The sequence below is a fragment of the Aedes albopictus genome, chromosome 1, assembly GCF_035046485.1.
Source record: "Aedes albopictus strain Foshan chromosome 1, AalbF5, whole genome shotgun sequence".
Lineage (NCBI taxonomy): Eukaryota > Metazoa > Arthropoda > Insecta > Diptera > Culicidae > Aedes > Aedes albopictus.
In genome coordinates this window covers 182,360,604-182,381,491 of record NC_085136.1, presented here as the reverse complement: position 1 = coordinate 182,381,491, position 20,888 = coordinate 182,360,604, and the positions used below count along the sequence as shown (strand labels likewise).

At 39.0% G+C, this 20,888-nt stretch overlaps 2 protein-coding genes across 3 annotated transcripts in view; both read right to left on the bottom strand.

The window, feature by feature from the left end:
* The window catches only part of LOC109406996 (UNC93-like protein MFSD11), a 465,065-nt gene that overhangs the window by 225,968 nt on the left and 218,209 nt on the right, over positions 1 to 20,888 (bottom strand). The gene's annotated exons all lie outside the window — the stretch shown is intronic.
* Positions 1,003 to 15,081, bottom strand: LOC134285342 (uncharacterized). Its single transcript, XM_062845923.1, has 2 exons — positions 14,440 to 15,081; positions 1,003 to 14,377 (listed from the first exon to the last, which is right to left on the bottom strand). The coding sequence occupies exon 2, from the start codon at positions 2,411 to 2,413 to the stop codon at positions 1,010 to 1,012; it is 1,404 nt and encodes a 467-aa protein (XP_062701907.1). The 5' UTR covers positions 2,414 to 14,377; positions 14,440 to 15,081; the 3' UTR covers positions 1,003 to 1,009.

Here is a 20,888-nt window from a genome sequence, read left to right as displayed (position 1 = left end):
GGATTCACGTTGGCCTTGTGACAGAGTTCGTCAAGACAAGCTTTCTTGCTGAGCTTAATCGCTTTATTCAAAGCGGCTCTTGCTGCTCTGTAAGGTAGCCTTCGTTGCTCCCTATCACCGTCATTTCTAGCCCTCTGCATCCTCCTTCTAGCTCGTAAGCACTGTGCACGCAGATCAGCAATCGTTGGGTTCCACCAGTAGACGGGATGTCGACTGTTTCTTGGGTTACCCACCCTTGGCATTGTCGCGTCGCACGCACGGGATAGTACCGCTACCAGCTCGTCTGCACTGAGATTCAGTGAGTTGTCTTCCAGCCTTAGCGCCTCCACAAACACGTCCTTGTTGAAGTTAGATATCTTCCACCTCCGGTCATTCAGTTGTGTTCCACTTGTCTCCAGCCGAGTCCTGCCTCCAATACGGTACCGGATGGCTTGGTGGTCGCTGTGGGTGTATTCCTCACTCACTCTCCAGTTTATCGCTCTCATCAGCACAGGGCTACAAAAGGTGACGTCGATGATAGACTGCCTACCTTCCCTACGATACGTGCTGGTACTACCTACGTTGGCTATGTCTATGTCTAGCTTAGCCAGAGTCTCTAGTAGACTGCTTCCCCTTGGGGTTGTGAGACGGCTGCCCCATTCGACCGCCCAAGCGTTGAAATCACCGGCAATGACGAGTGGTCTTCGATCGATTAGCTCCGCAGTAAATTCGTCCAGCATTTGATTAAACCGCTCTATCGTCCATCTTGGGGGTGCATAACAGCTACATATAAAGATTCCATTGATTTTCACAATCACAAAACCCTCATCTGCACAGTACACCACTTCTTGAACGGGATATTTTCCCGATGTCCAGACTGCTACTGTTTTCGCCCTATCTGCTGTCCAGTTTCCATCTTCGGGGGGAATTCGGTATGGCTCCGAAATAATAGCAACATCACACTTTTGTTCTACAACGGCTTGGCGCAGCAAAAGCTGTGCTGTATCGCAGTGGTTGAGGTTGACTTGAATTACCTCCACTGGGACTTAGTTCCACTCGCTTGCTTGAAGGCCGGGCATCTTTGGCAACCTGTCGGGTGATTGCTGTTCTCCGCATTAGCACAGATTAGGCATTTCGGGGGTTTACTACAATCTTGAGTCTTGTGGCCTTCCTCTCCGCACCTTCTACATAGTTTGCTTCTGTCCGGGCCTTTGCAATTTCGAGCCAGGTGGCCGTACTCTTGACATTTGTAGCACACTTCCGGTTGCTGAGAAATACTCAGCGGGCACACACACCAGCCCACTTTGATCTTGCCAACTCTTAGTGCCTTGTTGGCTGCTTCGATCGGTAGTTTAATCGATGCCACTTTCGTGCCAGAGGGCCCGTTCCTTATGCGGATGGACATCTGGACTTCTCCTAGTTCACACTGCTCCTTCATGGCAAAACCTACTTCATCCTCCGATGTGACTACGTCCAAGTCTTTGCATTGGAGGGTTGCTTCCGGGCACAGGGCTCTGACTTCGACCTTGCCGCCCATTGCCTTCTCGGTAAGCTCTTTGTAGGACGAGCTGTTGGCTTTTATATCCCTTTTTAATTCGAGGATCATTTCCCCATTACGGGTGCGTCTGATTTTCTGCACATTTTCCCCTAGTTCCTTAAGATCCGGATTCGTCCGCATGGTGCGTAGAACTTCCGCATACGAGTCGTCACTCGCTTTCACGATAAGAGCTTCGCCTTTGTTCCTCCTCCTGATGAACTTTCGTTTTTCGGACCTGCTTTTACTACTCGATTTCCCTTTCCTTTTGCCGACGACTTGCCATGAGGTATGGCTGCCTGCTGCTACAACATTCTCCGCTGGTGGGTGAGCACCGGTAACGGGGGCGTCCTTATGTTTCTTGGAGCCGCCCGGTCTAACATCTCCTGGCGAAGCCCTTGGCCTCTTCGGCGTGAAGAAGGGCGTAGTTTGCATCCTCTGGGGGATACTTCCCACGACACTGACTTTCTCCGCAGTTGTGATGGTTTCTACCCTTCGCGCTTCTGACGTTCGGTTCGCCACGCTTGCTAACTCCTTTTCAGCCGATTCAGCTCTATGAGCCATACTCGTCCACTCCTTAACTGCCGATCCAAGAGTCCCCTGGATCTTAATCACCAACGCTTTGATGTCCTTGTGCACGTTACTTCTTTTATCGACGTACTCGTGCAGCTCATCTATCAGCTTTTTTGCTGCAACTACCCTTGGTAGTTTTGGTCCTCTCGACCAAGCGCTGTACTGCTGCTGCTGTTGTTGCTGCTGCTGTTGCTGCTGCTGCATCTGTTGGTGCTCCTTCTCTTGCCCTTGCACTGGCTGGTTTTGTGATGGTGGTGTCCTCACCAACCCAGTCCTGGCAAACGGATTTGCCGCTCCTGCTTCGTTGTTCGTTGTATAATCTTCCATTCTTCAGGGTCCCCCCTCCGCACCGCTATCATCATCCGCTGTATCTAGTCGCTTTCATGATCTCTTGGTTGTCTATGAAACAGGGAGGCCAAGCGAGGGTTGAACACGTTCCTTCATGGGGTCCGTGTCCAGAGCCAGATCAGCGTTAGTCGGGAATGTTACATCCAAGCCTAGTACGCATCACAGTTGATGTACAGATGATGAACGTATCCGGAGGCCTGCCAAGGTTTTACCGGGACGGAGGCAGACGCACCATTAGCCCACTCGCCGTTTCAAGTTGGTGTCACCCTTCTTTACTCGGGGAGTAGAATAGCACGAATACCAGCCCATCGTCGCCATCCGATCCGTATTCCTTAACATGTCCGTTGTCCGTTGCGTTGACCAGTATGCCATAATCAGGATGTTACTGGCATATATCCTGATGTGCCGATTAGCACTCCGGGTGTTTGGGCTAAGGCACTTTGGAAGCGGTACCAGGTCGCTTGTACGGAGTTGCTTGCGGATGTGTGGCTTTTTTATGGGGATCCAACAGAGCCCACTGTTGAACCCCCACCACATCCTAGGCATCCTCAGCTTGAGCTATCTGGAGACCAGAAGCTCTGTCGCTCCCCGAAGGAAGAGCCAAAGGTGGTAATCCACACGGATGTGTGAATGGTTTTTGCTTAGGAAATGGTTCCCAAGCTCCCACCCGACTCGCAGAAGGCCGTGAGGGGGGGGGGGGGGGGGTTTGTCAAGCCCCTGGACTCCTGTCCCTGCTGCCCCGGGTGTATGTATGTATGTATGTAAGTATGTATGTATGTATGTATGTATGTATGTATGTGCGTAAAATAAGTTCACTCACTTTTAAGGCACTTCCCATTGGCCGATTTTTCGGGTTATATCTTGAATCTAACTGGAATTGTTTGCTATTAATAACACTAGTTTACAGCATTTTTGAACTCGGTAAGCTGATGATCATTTTTGGTGTAGAATCATGCCCTGAGTTCGAAAACGAGAAGGAAAAAAAATACAGTAGAGCGGAATTTTTTTCGAGTTTCCATACAAGGTTGATGATTTGAAATCGATGTTTGTTCTATTTATAAGCAAAGTCGTTCACTTTAACCATCTCATTCTCCGTAATCAATGCTCCGATTGAGCTGAAATTTTTACTGTAACTCGCCTACATATGATGTGTCAAATACACGTCGAGAAAGAATTTTTAAATTGTTTTTTTCTTATTGAAAAAGAATGCATATCTTTGAAAAATTTTGAGAATTTTGCTAAAATTTAAGGAGATCGTCCCTAAAACTCGCCAATATCTTGAAATTCATCAATCTGACGCAAAACTTGTATTCAGATGATCGAATGGTAATGTATTCAGCTTTCAATTTATAGATAAAGATTAAAAATTGGTTGAACAAAACGCAATATATTTAAATTTTAATAAATTACATATTTTGAAAAGTTGTAAAGCTCGATATTGAGCTGTAACTCAAAAACTGTTCTACTTAAAATTTTTTGAAGGTCGGTTTTGAAATCAGCACTAAATTGTGCTTCAAAAATTTTGGTCGTTGACAGAAGTTCACGATTTTCGTTTTATTTTGTAAACTAGTGTAATGGTCCAGATCGGCCAAGGCGTTCCAAAGTTATGGCCATTTCAGTGATCCGGACCAGTACCGGTAGAACTGGCTAAAACTGGACTAGCCCCATCATGCGATACATCAAACTGCGGCGATTTTTGTAACCTTTAGCATGGTTGGCGAGTTTTGTGCGGAAATCAACACTGGAGACCAGAAGCTCTACGATGTCGGCCCAAAATTCAAGATGGCAGCCAAATGTTCAAGGTGGCTGCTCAAAATTTAATATGGCGGCTGTTTAATAGAGACTTAGGCTCTTAAAGCATGCTATATGGGAATATTTGATATGTGGTAGATGTCTGGACTCCTAAAATGGCGTCTTGAATATCCAAGATGGGGGTCTGAAATCCAAGATGGTGGCTTCAAATTCAAGATGGCGTCTGTTTAAAGAAGTTTAAGGCTCTAAAACCATGCAATATTTGGTATGGGAAAGATGTCCGAAGTCAAAAAATGGCGACCCGAATGTACAAGATGGCGATCTAAAAATCCAAGATTTCTCTAACGGTTGTTTAATGAAGTTTTAGGCTCTAAAACCATGCAATATTGGTATATTTGCTATGGGGAAGACTTCCAGAGTCCAAAGTAGCGATCAGGATATCCAAGATGGCGATCTAAAACTTAAGATGGTGGCTCCGAATTCAAAATCGCGGCTCTTTAATTGAGTTTTAGGGCCTAAAACAATACATTTTTGGTATATTTGGTATGGGAATGATTTCTGGATTCAAAAAATGGCGACTTGAATATCCAAGATGTTGGTCCAAATTCAAGATAGCGTCTTTTTCTTAAGAGTTCGAGGCTCAAACATTAAAAGCCAAATAAACGATATGATTTCTGGTATTATGAAATGGATTTCTGTTAATTGTGTAAAAGAGCGATATACATCAACATTTCGCTTGAGTTTTATTAAAATGGAGTTTCGAAGGCACGAGAAAGGCGCCATCACCGCTAGGTGGATTAATTAGGGATTTTAAAGTAGTGTTATGGAATGTTGTGCTTAATTAAAATCAATGTTAATAGTCCCTAGTTTGGAGTGTTAAAGTTACACTAAATTATACGCATTTGTTAAACTGAGAAGATCCTCTTTTGAACTTTTTAGTCAAACTATTGAAGTTATTTCTGTCTTAACCCCGAAATCAATTTTTGGCTAAAATTTTGAATAGAACGGCAAGATTTCTGAAATAGTTGTTTCTTGGTGATTCTGAAATCTTTTTTATGGAATTTGCAAAGAGATGTCTACCGGAAGTTTTAGAGAAACATTTGGTTGATTTTTGTAGCCAAATTTAATAAAATCTTGTAAAGAAAATCATTGGTTTGGTAGGCTATGTGTGTCGTAAGAAATCAAAATAAAAAAGATGCAACTAAGATGTCCTGGAGCTTTTAATGATTGCATTCTTAGATAACACTAGTTTACAAAATAAAACGAAAGTCGTGAACTTCTGTCAACGACCAAAATTTTTGAAGCACAATTTAGCGCTGATTGCGAAACCGTGCTTCAAAAAATTTTAAGTAGAACAGTTTTTGAGTTTTAGCTCAATATTGAGTTTTATAACTTTTTAAAATATGGAATTTACTAAAATTCAAATATCTTGCGTTTTGTTCAACCAATTTGAAATCTTTTTCCATAAATTGAAAGCTGAATACAATATCATTCGATTATCTGAACGCAGCTTTTGCATCAGATTGATGAAACTCAAGATATTGGCTAATTTTAGAGGCGATCTCCTTAAATTTAAGAAAAATTTCCTAAAATATATGAACAAATATATTTTTTTCAATAAGACAAAAACAATTTAAAAATTCTTTCTAAACGTTTATTTGACATATCATATGTAGGCGAATCACAGTAAAAAATTCAGCACAATTGGAGCATTGATTAAGGAGAATGAGATGTGTGAAGTAAGCGAATTTGCTTAAAAATAGAACAAAAATCGGTTTCAAATCATCAACCTTGCATGAAAAGTCGAAAAAATTTCCGCTCTACTGTATTTTTTTTCCTTGGCGTTTTCGAACTCAGGGCATGATTCTACACGGAAAATGATCATCAGCTTACCGAGTTCAAAAATGCTGTAAACTTGTGTAATTCTATGGAAAAAAAACATTAAAAACTCTGGATAAAATATTATTCATTAGAAATTTCTAGCGATTTCTTTTTTTAAACATGCATGAATTTCTTGATTCATTATGAATGAGTTTCAGAATGACGGAATTGACGAATTTCCTGAATCAGTTATTACTACTTGTAAACAATTTGTTTTGCTAAAACTATGATTTTCGATCAGAGCACCCGTTGTGAGGGGCACAGTGATTAAAGGGTTTCTTGGTAGATTTTTTTATGCTAAATACTTGAAAAAATGTTGAAGCTTTTGAAATCTTTAGAATAAGAACATTTTGCTGAAATATCCATCCAATCCTAATTTCCAAGGGTGTGGTGTGACCAGAAACTCTTATCATAAATGATCCAATGAATTCATACTTTTTCAAGAATCTCTTGCTTAATGTTCAGAACATTTTTTAAATATCGCCCTAAGGAACAATATTTAGTGGTGATTCAATCAAAAATTCACTAGTATTACTCCGTTTGTTTCTGCAAAAAGTAATCCTTGAATTTTTCAAAAAGTTTCTGAAAATTCTCAAATGATCTTTTGGGATTTCAGGATTTCTTCCATAAGGTTAATTATAAATTATTTCAAAAGTTTTGCAAAATGCTGCCGTTTTCTCGTAAAATAGTAAGCACTGATTGATAAGCAATCGAAAAATTATTGATCCGAAACATATTATTGCAATTACAAAAAAACATGTTTAAACTCTTGTTTGAAGTAGAAGTGGTTATACAAATTCATGGATTAGTAATTTAAAATCAATTTATTCATTGATCAATTGATTTTCACTTAAAAATTTTGGGTTATAGTAAGTTTGAGTCATCAAAGCCATATGTTTTGTACTGGCGCGGATTTCATGACCTCGGCGCGGATTTCAAATGGCTTGGCGCGGATTTTGCGGTTTTCAAATCGACACTTTTGTAACAGCCCTGGATGGTGGTAGTGCATGTTGGTGTTGGTGCGGTAAAACAGTGGTGGGTATTTAAAGTTTCATTTATTGGTTCGTGGTTACCTTCAACACCAGCGTAGGGTTGCTGTCAGCCGTTGCTCGGCAATGGTAGACGGCAGAGATGACGACGGAGAGCTGGCTGCGCCGACGGCGGCGAGTTCGTCAAGCTGTTCGCCAAAACCTCTGGCACGATCGGACGACGTTTGGACGTCGTGCTGTGCGCCGGAGAGAGGATGACGCTGAATCGAGGTTACGATTCGTGCTTGGTGCCCTCCACCTGCTCCGATGATGACACTCGGCTTCTGTGACCGACGCTTCGGTGGGGTGAGAGTAGGGTGTGATCAGGACTGCTCGAGTACCATGGAATTTTTCCACCCGGGGCGTGAGTCTGGGCGATACGCACTGGCAGTGGGAAACTTTCCCCCTACAGAACGCTCGTTGTATCGTGCAACCACATATGGACGAGTGGTGCCAACGAGGCGGCCGAGTCCCTTCTTCATTGACCACGCACTCTCGAATAGGCTCGTAGTGGGGCGCAGCCACGAGGCGAAGAACCCACCCAGAGGATAGCTCGCAGCCTGATCGGTAGCACACTTACAAGGACTGGCTTCTGTGCCGCGATTCTCGGACCTCCCTTAAACCATCGCTATAACACCAATATCGTAATAAAGCACTATGGCGATGTAGCCCTACAGCCCCAAACTGGGCACGCGATCATTGTGGTGACTGTAATAAAAACCAATTAGCACCCCAATAGCACCACATAAAAATCTCGTGAATTGTTTCATTTTCTTCTTCAATTTGTTTCAAACAATATTCCGACTCACGATCACTTTCCCAGCTAAAAATCTTCATTATTATTTAATTAAACATTATCTTAATACATTTGTCACAGGTTCACTTTGAATTACTTTTTAAATACTTTTAATTAGACTTTAATATCACTGAATTGATTTAACTTTTAACAACTTTACTGTTCGGCAGTCTGTATGGGAAAGATCGAGCTATCGCTCCGTCAGACCCTAGACCCCTATACTTTTCCTAATTTTATTTGATTTCCCGTTTTTCTTATCTTGTAAATAATTCTCTTCCAAAAATTTGCTTACCAGATTGATTTACTAGCTCCTCCTTTTCACACTTACCACATTTTCTCAATTTAAATGTTAACACCCCTGATTCGAGCACTTACTTAACGGTTGCCTACTTGGTAGGCGCCCATTCAAAATATACTAGGGATGTCTATGAAACCTCTCACGAGTCGGTTTCAACCTGAATCACTTGAATATGGCCGGGATTCTGCTAAACCGAACTAAGCGCTAAAAACTTCATTCCGAGATAATTAAGCTTAAAGTTCAACCACTCACAAATAAACAACAGCTAAGATTATTTGAAACTTTTCCACACACATGTAGCTTACAAGCCTTTGGGTAATTCTCGCTGAGACCGGCCCACTATTTACACCTTGTCTTCAAAATTGTTTAAAGTGCCGATTTTCTGAAAGCCCTCGCTAAAAAAGTAAGAAAATTGCATTTGATTACTCTAATTGATGGACCCCCCGTTAGTTTGAGCAACAACAATTTTTGCAGACCCCTCGATTTTGGTCAAATGGTGGCTCACTTGAACCGTTATAACTCGAAAGTTTCTCAGAAAACCACCTCAAAACAAATTGTTGTTGAAAAGAGGAAAGATAGAGCTACTATTTAAAATAATAAAAAGTTGAGTCGGTCATATTGATTTTGGCCGCCATCTTGGATTTTTATACCAAAACATTTTTTTCACCATGAGGGCAACCACCGATTTTCAAAATTTTTGCATCAATTGAAAGCTGAGACATATATACATAACATATAAAAAAATTAGAGATGTCTTTTTCTTCTTTCAAAAGTTATCTGCCATTTTGTAAATCCTGCCACTTATGCGCACTGGGCCCGGTGCCAGCCATTTACACAAATGCAGCGTTATTTCGCAGTGTTCACGAACACGAATTTAAATTCTGAGTCCACTAATGGAAAGCTGAAGGTTTAAGCTTTTCAAAACACTATAAAAGTTATGAAAACAATGCCCGCATCATTGAGAAACAGTCAAAAACGGAAACGAACCTCCGATTTGGCCAAATTTTGCGGCACGCACCTTTGTGTATACATGCAGGCGTAAACTCGGATGCTGTTGTATGTCGTTGCCGGTGCGCATGGAAATGTAGGGAGAAAACGTGGCTTAATTTACAAAACTGCAGATAACTTTTGATAGGAAAAAAAGACATCTCTAATTTTTTGATATGTTTGGTATAAATGCCTCAGCTTTCAATTGATGCAAAAATTTTGAAAATCGGTGGTTGCCCTCATGGTGAAAATAATGTTTTGGTATAAAAATCCAAGATGGCGGCCAAAATCAATATGGCCGACCCAACTTTTTATTATGGTGAATAGTAGCTCTATCTTTCCTCTTTTCAACAACAATTCGCTTTGAGGTGGTTTTCTGAGAAACTTTAGAGTTATAACGGTTTAAATGAGCCACCATTTGACCAAAATCGAGGGGTCTGCAAAAATTGTTGTGGCTCTAACTAACGGGGGGTCCATCAATTAGAGTAACCAAATGCATTTTTCTTACTTTAAAAAAAAAAGAGAAGCGCGAGAATTACCCCTTTATGAATCATCAGAGACGAAGAATACATGTAAATTATTTGAAATCATTGATATAATTACATTTAATTTTTCAGTACTTCGCACTTAGTTCCCTCTGGCTGAACAAAAACATTGGAATATGGTTTATAGTTCAGTGAGGCTGACTGTGTTTCTTTGTTTCATAGAAAACCATTCGGATTGTGAAAAAACTCGATTTTTCATATTCTATGAAGTTGAAATCGATATCACTCACAATTCTTTACACGAATCAGAGAGGACGCGTATATTATAATACCATGGAGGTTTCAAAATAGTTTGAAATATGAACGGCGGCAGCCCTCCCAGCTCAGCCCTTCTCACCTATGTTTTTTTTATAGGTGGTGCATGTGCAGGCACAGAGCAAGAGTGATTATGTAAAATGATGTCCTTGCATGTCCTGAGGTCCTGAGATGTGAAAATGGAGCAATTTGTGTACTTCAAATTTATACTGGTCGAAGAAAACCATGAAAATGATCTGCCAAAGTGAACTAAGACAAAAAAAAATCGAAAATATTAAAGAGATTTGAACTTGGCTCCTTTAAGTGATAACCAAGCAACTTACCTCTAGGTCATTTTACTTAGCTGAAGGTCAGTCATTAAGTCTGAATCAAGTTCAAAACATTCTTCTCTAGCATGGTTCTCGTGAAAACGCCATTTTTCGATCAGCCAAAGCGAACCAAGTGTTTGATTTTTTTCAAGCTTTAGGGGGATTAGGGGCATAATGGACACCCGGGGCGAAATGGACACCCCTGTTTTTGCCGAAACCGTTGACTTTTATGTAAAACTTTCAATGCATAAGTGTAAAGGATCAAGCCATTGTTCTATTTTTCAAAAATACTATTTATATTCCTTTAAAATAACCAAAATATCATTGAAATTGAAGTATATTTTTCATATGGTGGATTTCTTATAATTTCGAAGCAGCAGTAAATAAAGTATTACGAGTGATTGAGTGTGTCCACCATACAAACAAGTGAATTATTAGCTTATCTACATGTATACGTAGATTTAGTAATGGATGAAGTATTATATTTTTGATCAGAACACACTGAAAATAGCAATTTCAATGTTGTAGTCTATTCGGGGCGAAATGAACACTGGCAATTATAAATGGATGTGCGCGCGTTGCATACTGTTAGGCGTTTTAGAGAGTTAGAAAAAAATCAATCCGATTATTTTAGCCCAAAATTTGTTTAATTAACTTTGAAGTTATGTAAACTCGCCTAAGATGAAGTATTATATCTGTGGTATTGATCTCCGTTGGCAAATTACTTAACTGGTCGATATTCTCAAAGATACAGCATAAAATATGCAGGGGTGTCCATTATGCCCCGATGGGTGTCCATTTCGCCTCGTACCTTGGCTGCCAGCCCCAAAAAACACACGGTTTTCAATTAATTATTTCTTCACAATAATGACATTCTACCAGCTGTAAATGATTGAAATACGTAGGAAAAAAGTTAAAGTAGTAAGCCAACTAATAATATGTTAAGTTTTTGTCTGTTATACAGGCCTAACATACTCATTTGCTTAGGGTGTCCATTATGCCCCTAATACCCCTATTATTCTTATTAGCCTTGTTGTTCAATGACGGCTTCTGTGTTAAATTATCAGTATGAGGTGTGTCGACATCACGCAGGTATTTAAAACCAGTTGATTTTTGTATTGTTGAGAATAAATAGATTCTAAAATGCTGTGGATTTGGTTCGGTCTGGCTGAATGTGATTTGGAAAAATGGCGATCAGCACCATCGAAACATAATTCTATCCTCCAACATCCGTTTTTCTAATAACGTGTTCAATTCTTCCACAGATTGTTACTATGAGTCGGTTGGAAGTTAGAAATTTGACGGCGATCACCATAACTTGAAATGTTCTTCATCTGGACCAATACTAAAATATTTCGCTGATTCTATGGAATGGTTTACAGTTTACTCTGGTTGGATGCAATTTTATTTTTTGTATGTTCTGCCAAACAGAAATTTTGAATTTACTCCACGAAGAGCTGTCAGAATTACTGCATTTTTACATGGAAGGAGGATCATCAATTTCTTCATCCAATGGTAAAGAAAACTCAATTTTTCAAAAAATGGTCTTTGGTTCGGTTTCAGAACCCCGACCATATGATGTGAATCAGACCTGAATCACTTGAATATGATGTGAACCAGACATTACTTGAATATTATGTAAACTAAATCTGAATCATTTGAACATGAAGTTAATCAGACCTGAAACACTTGAATATGATGTGAATCGGACCTGAATCATTTATATGAATTGAATTGAACATGAATGCAATGTTGCCCGATGACCAGGAGCAAAGATATGGCAAAACATAATGAAAAGCGCAAACGAATGTGTAAACATCTGCTTGTGTCACAACGCGCTTGTTTGTTCGACTCAGACTTACTGAATGGAATGCCCGCATAGTTGGTAACAAAAAGTGCACTATCTCACATGGCGTCCACAACCACTTGCGACTATTCCTGATCAATAAGACATGTTATTCACCATCACTCCAAACGGTAGTGTTTGTGTGTTGTAGTATACCTCTTGGCAAATTATAATGGGTTAATTCACAATATGACGAATAGGCTGTTAAGTTAGGTTACAATAAAAATTCAACTTTTTTCTCGAACAAAATTTTCGTGATATGATAAGCTATGTTGTTGGCATATTGATCATTTTTTGCAACGATAATTTCCAATAGTTAAACAAAAGTTAAACAAAATTGTAACATCAAATGAAAATGTTCTCTTATTGTGTTGTATGTTCAAATCAACAGCTGTATTGCTCGAGCATCTTTATATAAAAAATAACCTGCATGTATGTAAATAATCTTTACACAAAGCAAGCATTAATTTAAATCAACTGTAAAATTTGTGCTTGCATCATCAAAAGCCTGAATGATTAATTTGATTTACATAAAATTGGTTTAATTTAAAAATGTCAATACTTTCTACAAAAAAGTTGCTCAGCCATCTGCTGCCAAATATACTACTTGAATGGATCTACCGGAATGCCGGATGGTACTCTTCTCGAAATCGGCATCCTTCGTAAATAACCTGTACACGATACACATTTTGGCGTCCGATTTTTCGACGAGTTTCCGGGGTGGTTTCAGCAATGGTGCAATGATTTGTGCCCGCAAGACGGGTTTTTTCGCGCGTGAATTTGCTGTCGTCTATTGTACGAAGAAGCGACTGGAGTGGAGCTCATTTGCACCCAACTCATCCGGTTAAAGGGTGATACGGTCAAAATTTGGTCACACAATTTGTTTCATAACTTGAGACTGCGTACACCAAAACAGCTGATTTTTGGACCAGTAATGGTACATTATATGTAGCTTATACCATAAAATTTTCATCAAAATCGGTTCAGTATTTGTGGAGATATTGTTGAAAACTGCAATTTTTAAATTTTGTACAAAGAGGGTTAAAAAATAAGAACACACTTTTACTTTTTTATTTATAGAGCCGGAAATACTGAACCAATTTCAATGAAAATTATTCTGTATGTAAAATATACATATCAAAATCTTGTGTAAAAATTTCATTCAATATGATCCAGCCGTTACAAAGTTATATTAGTTTAGGTAGTCAAATTTTATCAAATTTTGTCAAGTCAAGTCAAATTTTGGTCACACATTTTTTTTTCATAATTTTAGACTGCGTACACCAAAACAGCTGATTTTTGAATCAGTAATGGTGCATTATATGTAGCTTGTACCATAAAATTTTCATCAAAATCGGTCTAGTATTTGCGGAGATATTGTTGAACCCTGAGATCTGCAATTTTAAAATTTGGATTTACAAATAAGAACACATTTTTACTGTTTTATTTATAGAGCCAGAGATACTTAACCGATCTCAATAAAAAAAAATCCTGTGTGTGAAGTATGCATATCAAAATGTTGTGTAAAAATTTCATTCAATTTGGTCCAGCCGTTACAAAGTTATATTGTCTTAAGTTGCACCCGGTCAGTTTTTTTCATATTCAAACTGGTACAACTTTGAAAGTATTCATACAAAATGGCTCAAAATTTTACTAAGAACATATTTTCATAATGGCATTATACTGTAAAATTTTGATAAAAATCGGAGCAGTATTGGTAGTTCTATAATCAAAAGTGTGCTTTACTGACCTTAAATTTCCGAAAATTTACTATGGAGCGCCTTTGTACAAAATTTTAAAAAGGTAGGTCGATAGTTTTATCTATATATCAACCAATACTTAAACGATTTTGATGAAAATTTTATGGTATAAGCTACATATAATGTAGCATTACTGGTCCAAAAATTAGCTGTTTTGGTGTACGCAGTCTTAAGTTATGAAAAAATATGTGTGACCAAATTTTGACCGTATCACCCTTTATGGTTTGGCTTGTCCGAGCATCATGGGCTGATGGCGGTGGAGCTGCTGCTAAGAACCGTCGTCGTGGCAGTCTCGGTGGCCGTAGCCTTGGTGGGCGGGCTGGGCGGCCGCGTGCTGTTGACCGAGGGTGTGGGCCTGCATCGCTCGATTCCCAAGTCTACAGCCGGTTCTTTGAAGTCTTTCGAAGACATCTGTACCAGATATCAGTTGAAGTCATCACCATCGGCAGAGTCGATATCTTTTGGGTTTTTTTTTTCGATCCGCAACCTGCAAAACAGGTTTTAAAGGGAAATTAAATCAAAATCTTTTTGTACAAAATAAAAACTTACCTTTGTTATTCCCTTTTTATCGCCAAGATTCGGAGTCGATTTATGCAGCTTGCAATACGTTGCGGAAAAGATAGTTGGATTTCTGGAACATTTTCGTTGTCAGCTAACGAAAAATAGCAAATGTATTGCCACACACACTTTTGAAGCTGACCACAAATGATATGGTCCGATGAAGGTACAACAATAAAATATACCGGTGTATTCGTGACAAGGTGTTTTTTTTCACTATGTGGATGAAGAGTAAAATATAATATGAGTAACATTTGTCAAAGTGTTACACCTAGTTAGATGGTCATAGAAAATTGTTTATGTTACATTTAATGGGGATTCAAAAATGGGGATAGTTAATAATAATTCGATGGCAATATGTAATCTATTTCCATCAAATGGTGTTGTTGAGTAAATGTTTTGTATTGTTGATTCTGCTCGTAAATATAGAGTGCTACTGCAAAATGACGATATGACAAATAGCTACAATATGGCTAAAATCTTGTTTACTGTTGAAACCACATGGTAATGTGTTTTCAGCTGTGCGGGTGGATAGATACGATGCGGCCCGAACGCTTGCTGTGCATACAGAAAAATCATTAGAATATACTGACACAAACGTGCACACATGCCAAGTTAATCAGGCTTATTCTGCGCGGCGTGTGAGGTGAGACGAGCGGTTTCGTCTCACGTGAAGTGAGACGACTAATGTAAATCAAATGGGGCGAGTCGACTTTTGTCACCTCATTCGACTCGTCTCACCTCACACGCCGCGCAGAATAAGCCTGAATGTCTCATTAGGGGCTGTTCATAAACCACGTGGACTTTTTGGTTTGGGGGGGTGTGGGCGAGGGGGAGAAGGGGGAGGAGGGCTGATATGACCAAATTTTGATCTACATGGTTTATGAACGATCCCTGATGAGCTCTTTAAGCTATAAAAACTGCTTGGGGTGATACACAAATTATGACATGCAAAAATCGACCTTTTTCAACCCCCTCCCCCCTTTGTCGCAGTTTTTGTATGGGACCTCAAAATTATTTGTATGGGTAATCACGTTCTGCAAAACCCCCCTCCCCCCTTCAAGGGGTAATTTGTGTACGGCCCCTTGACTACAAGGCGTTCGTTGAACAGCGAATGAGAATTACGAGAATAGTCTATTTTACGAAACGACAACAGTGTTGATATTGATATTAACACTCACGGGCTTGGGCGCAACCACCTGTCAAATTTTCATTCATGAAATGAGCGATCAGCTGATCCGAAACGTCTCGTGAAATGGCTCATAGGCCTAATCAGAAGACTTTTAAAATCAGCTGATTTTGGGGGCCTTTGACAGTTCTCCTATGAAATTGACAGTTCAGCGTTTGCGCCTTTGTTCGGCAATTGTAAACAGTGGCATACACGGACCTGTCAACTGAAAAGGCCTACAGTATTGTTCCGATTTTATCACGCCCCTTTTCAAAAATGCTATTAAATATTATACAAAACCTTTAGGTATTTTCAATATTTTTAACGCTGCAAAATGCGCCTTCAACATTTGTCTTAAAGAAAAGGGGAGCCACTTGCTTTCAATGTTACAGCAAATGAATGAAAAATAAAAGACTGACACGCGAAGGGCGTGATAAAATCGGAACATTACTGTATTACCAACACCACTAACACAGCGCAACATTTTTTTGTCTCAAGAGCAAACTTATGTATCTCTGACAGATTTTGGGCCGATGAATCCGAATCCGGGCTCAGATCCCAAGAATTCCCAAAATTGATGGACGTAATATTTGAATCTTCCCTAAACCCGAGCAGAAGGGAATAAAAACAGCATAAGGACCTGTGTTATTTGGATAAAATAACTGAATAATAGAATCGATTATTTTTAAGTTATTAACATAACAGATGATGTTATAAACTTGTCTGTCATAAGCGGCAAAATAACAAATAAAAAAATGTTCTTGGAAAACCATTCTAATAACTTGTTTTGTTAGTTTCAATAACAACTTAATAACAGTGCTTTTAGAAAGTATTCCAATAACAAATTTTAATATTAATTTGTTATTGATAATAATCGGAAAGCAAAATTTGTTATTATATCAAAATCGTAACTAAGTAAATTATGACATTAATTATTTAAAATTACTCACTTTTTCTCACGAACCCACAAATAACATGAGTAACAATACTGTATGATGATGATGATGATGATGATGATGATGATGGTCCCGCCACATACCCCTACAAAGGTTTGAGCTAGACGATATATCTTTGAGATAATTATTAACCTTCGTCGTGCATTAGGGTCATTATGACCCAAAACGCGATTTCAAGCATTAATATCTCTTTTGTTAGTTAACTAATCGTAATGAAACTTCTTGACTTTTAATATTTTGCAGAAACGAGTCTTTTGAAAAAAAAAAATGTTTCTTAAGGTGAAACCAAAATGGCGCCACAAAAAAAGTTACGAATAATGCATTGGGGTCATTATGACCCAGAAAATCAAACTCTTATAGAATGATGATTTTTTCACCAATTCAAATGACCAAAGTCTTATTTGATAGATAATTACGTCAAGAATGTGTTGATATGTTGAAATAGTGGTTCCGGGATCATTGGCCACCGGGAATCTGCTACACAGGGCACCATGTCGGACATGTGGGATAGCACTACATTTTGCCAATAGTTGTGGAATATCTCGCATTCTGGACCACTTAGAAGGATACTGTCTTCGGCAAAGTTGCTCAGAATACTAAGAGCTTTCACATAGGAAACAATTTAGTTCGAGAATCACTCACTGCGTGGCGCTAGTGTTCCTATAAGCTTCCAGTTCAGTCTGAACGTCGTATATCTCGCGTTCTAGACCACCTAGAAAGATACTGTCTTTGGCAAAGTTGCTCAGAAGACTAAGAGCTTTCACGTAGGAAACAATTTAGTTCGAGAATCACCCACTGCGTGGCGCTAGTGTTCCTATAAGCTTCCAGTTCAGTATGAATGTCGTATATCTAGCGTTCTAGACCACCTAGAAGGATACTGTCTTCGGCAAAGTTGCTCAGAAGACTAAGAGCATTCACATAGGAAATAATTTAGTTCAAGAATCACTCACTGCGTGGCGCTAGTGTTCCTATAAGCTTCCAGTTCAGTCTGAACGTCGTATATCTCGCGTTCTGGACCACCTAGAAGGATACTGTCTTCGGCAAAGTTGCTCAGAAGACTATCAATCACTCACTGCGTGGCGCTAGTGTTCCTATAAGCTTCCAGTTCAGTCTGAACGTCGTATATCTCGCGTTCTAGACCACCTAGAAAGATACTGTCTTCGGCATAGTTCCTCAGAAGACTAAGAGCTTTCACATAGGAAATAATTTAGTTCGAGAATCACTCACTGCGTGGCGCTAGTGTTCCTATAAGCTTCCAGTTCAGTCTGAACGTCGTATATCTCGCGTTCTGGACCACCTAGAAGGATACTGTCTTCGGCAAAGTTGCTCAGAAGACTAAGAGCTTTCACATAGGAAATAATTTAGTTCGAGAATCACTCACTGCGTGGCGCTAGTGTTCCTATAAGCTTCCAGTTCAGTCTGAACGTCGTATATCTCGCGTTCTAGACCACCTAGAAAGATACTGTCTTCGGCAAAGTTCCTCAGAAGACTAAGAGCTTTCACATAGGAAATAATTTAGTTCGAGAATCACTCACTGCGTGGCGCTAGTGTTCCTATAAGCTTCCAGTTCAGTCTGAACGTCGTATATCTCGCGCTCTAGACCACCTAGAAAGATACTGTCTTCGGCAAAGTTCCTCAGAAGACTAAGAGCTTTCACATAGGAAATAATTTAGTTCAAGAATCACTCACTGCGTGGCGCTAGTGTTCTTAGGAGCTTTCAGTTCAATCTGAACGTCGTATATCTCGTGTTCTGAACCACTGAGAAGGATACTGCCTTCGGCAAAGTTGCTCAGAACAAATAATTTAGTCCAAGAATCACTCACTGCGTGGCGCTAGTGTTCTTAGCAGCTTTCAGTTCAATCTGAACGTCTTATATCTCACATTTTGAACATCTTAGAAGGATACTGCCTTGCGAAAAGTTACTCGGCAGACTGAGAGCTTTCAAATAGAATACAATTTAGTTCGAGAATCACTTGCTATGTGGCGCTAGTGCTCTTGGGAGATTCCAGTTTAGTCTGAACGTCGTATATCTCGCGATCTTAGAAGGATACTGTCTTGGGAAAATGATCGAAAGACTAAGAGCTTCCGCATAGAAAACAATTTAGTTCAAGACGGAATCTACTTCAGGATTCCCTTGTGAAATTTCAGTTGCAATTCCTTTGGAAAGTCATTCGGTAATTTCTTGAGGGTGCCTTCAGCTATTTCAACATTCAAACGTATTTGGAAATTGCTTCTTGAAATATTCTGAATTTTAATTTTTGATGGTCTTCTTGAAAATACCTTGATTTTTGGAAATTCTTAAGGCAATTCCGATGAGCTTTTCTCCGGCCATGCCATTGTGTTTTTTTTTTTTTTCATTTTGTGAGGAGTATCTAATTGAATTTCCAAAGTAATAACAAACGAAATTCTTTAAAGATTTTCTAAAGGAGTTTCCAATGCTGAAAGAATACTGAAGAAATTTTTAAAAATTCAATTTTGCAAAGAGCTGTCAAAAGAATAACAAAAGTAATTGTCAGCTAAATTTCCAAAGGTATTGCAGATAAAACTTCCAAAGAAAGCCGGTATGAACCTGCCTACGGCAGAAAATTCCCGAATGAAGAGGTAAAAGAAAACTTCCAAAGAAATTGATAAAGGAAATCCCGTAAGAGTTACCTGATAAATTTGCACACCTTCTTCAGCCAAAAACCACAGACTGTATATAACTAGACAACGGATTACATGTAAGACTGTAAGATATCCAGTGGCTCAATGAAGAATTTTCCGTTTGGCGAAAATTTTCTCCCGACCGGGATGGGAATCGAACCCAAAATTCGTGGCTTACAATACACCTAAAAGGCTGGCGTTACTAACAGTACAATCACGAACCCCACAGTTATGCTGTAGGTATTTTCAAATATAATAACTTCAATCAATTTCCAATATTACTGCTGAGAAATTTCCAAAAGATTTATCGAACAAAGTTTCAAAGAATTGCCAAAATAGAAAACCCAAAAAAACTTTTATGAAGTTTTGGATCAAATCCACTAAATATTGCTAAAGGATTTTCAAAGAATTTACTGAAGAAATTCCGCCAAAAGGAAATTCGAAATATTTTCGCAGGGTTACTTTTACGGAATTCGCAAAAACGATTTGCAAAAGAAATACCGAATCAGTAAGAATTGGCACATATGTTACAAATATTCCCAAAGTAATAAGCATAGGGTTTTCCAATTGAATTGTAAAAAAAAAACAAAAAGAACTTTCAGACGGGATTTCCAAAGAAATTTCCGTAGAAGAAATTTTTTGAAAAAGTCCACAAAGCCATTGCCGAAGCATATGTTACATAAGTTCCTAAAAAATCTTGAAAACTTTCACCAAAGAATTTTTTATCTATTCGTATATTTGGAAGGCTCAAGCGCCACATGGGCATAACTGAGCCGAAATCTTTTGTTATTACATTGATTTTACATTTTTCAATTTATTACTGCCTTAAAACTATGTTAGTTTGGGAAGCCGAAGTACTCGCGGCTGTTTCGAGGTTAAGGATTGAAAATAAAATAAAATAAAATTGGGAAGGATGGATTTATGGGTTTAAAACAAAATTTTTTGCTTACTTATTCTAAAAACATTGATAGGACAAATTGTCCATATCTGTAACGGAACCAAAAAGAAAGGACTTTATCGGAAGACAACAACAAGAAGGGGACAAACGGAAGGCGGGCGACGACAGACAGGGGCGAACAACAAAACCAAAAGGCGGACAACGAAAACAAGGTACATAATACATCAAACTCTGACAACAACACGTTACAAAAGCTGGTAAATCAGGTTCATGTATTCCAAATCAAGTCCTGCCAACACTTCTCTAACGGGTTTCTGTTGTTTTCCTCGGACCCGGAGAATTTCATACAGCTCAAATCTGACCTCAGGAATTGCTGCACAGATATCCAAAGTCGTAACTGAAAAAAAAAAAATCCGAATAAACTGCATGACCCGAGATTAAACTGACAGTTCCAAAGAACACAGGTACCACGTTGTGAGAAAATTATGAAATAAACTTCCAATGTAAAAGCTTCTTTTCTTCTTGGAAGGTTTTACAAACATAGTAACACGGATACACAACGATTATATCAAGCTTTCAGCTACTAAGAACAATACACCCCAAAAATTTTTAACTAAAATTTGCCGAGTTAAATGTTTTAGCAAAATATTTGTGAAAATTCAGCAAGGTTTGCTGATTTGTTCAGTCAAATCTACTGATCACCATCAACGTTTTGCTGTAACTCAGCAAATTTTGCCGAAAGTTCAGCGAAAAAGCTTAATCTTTCAGCTCATCA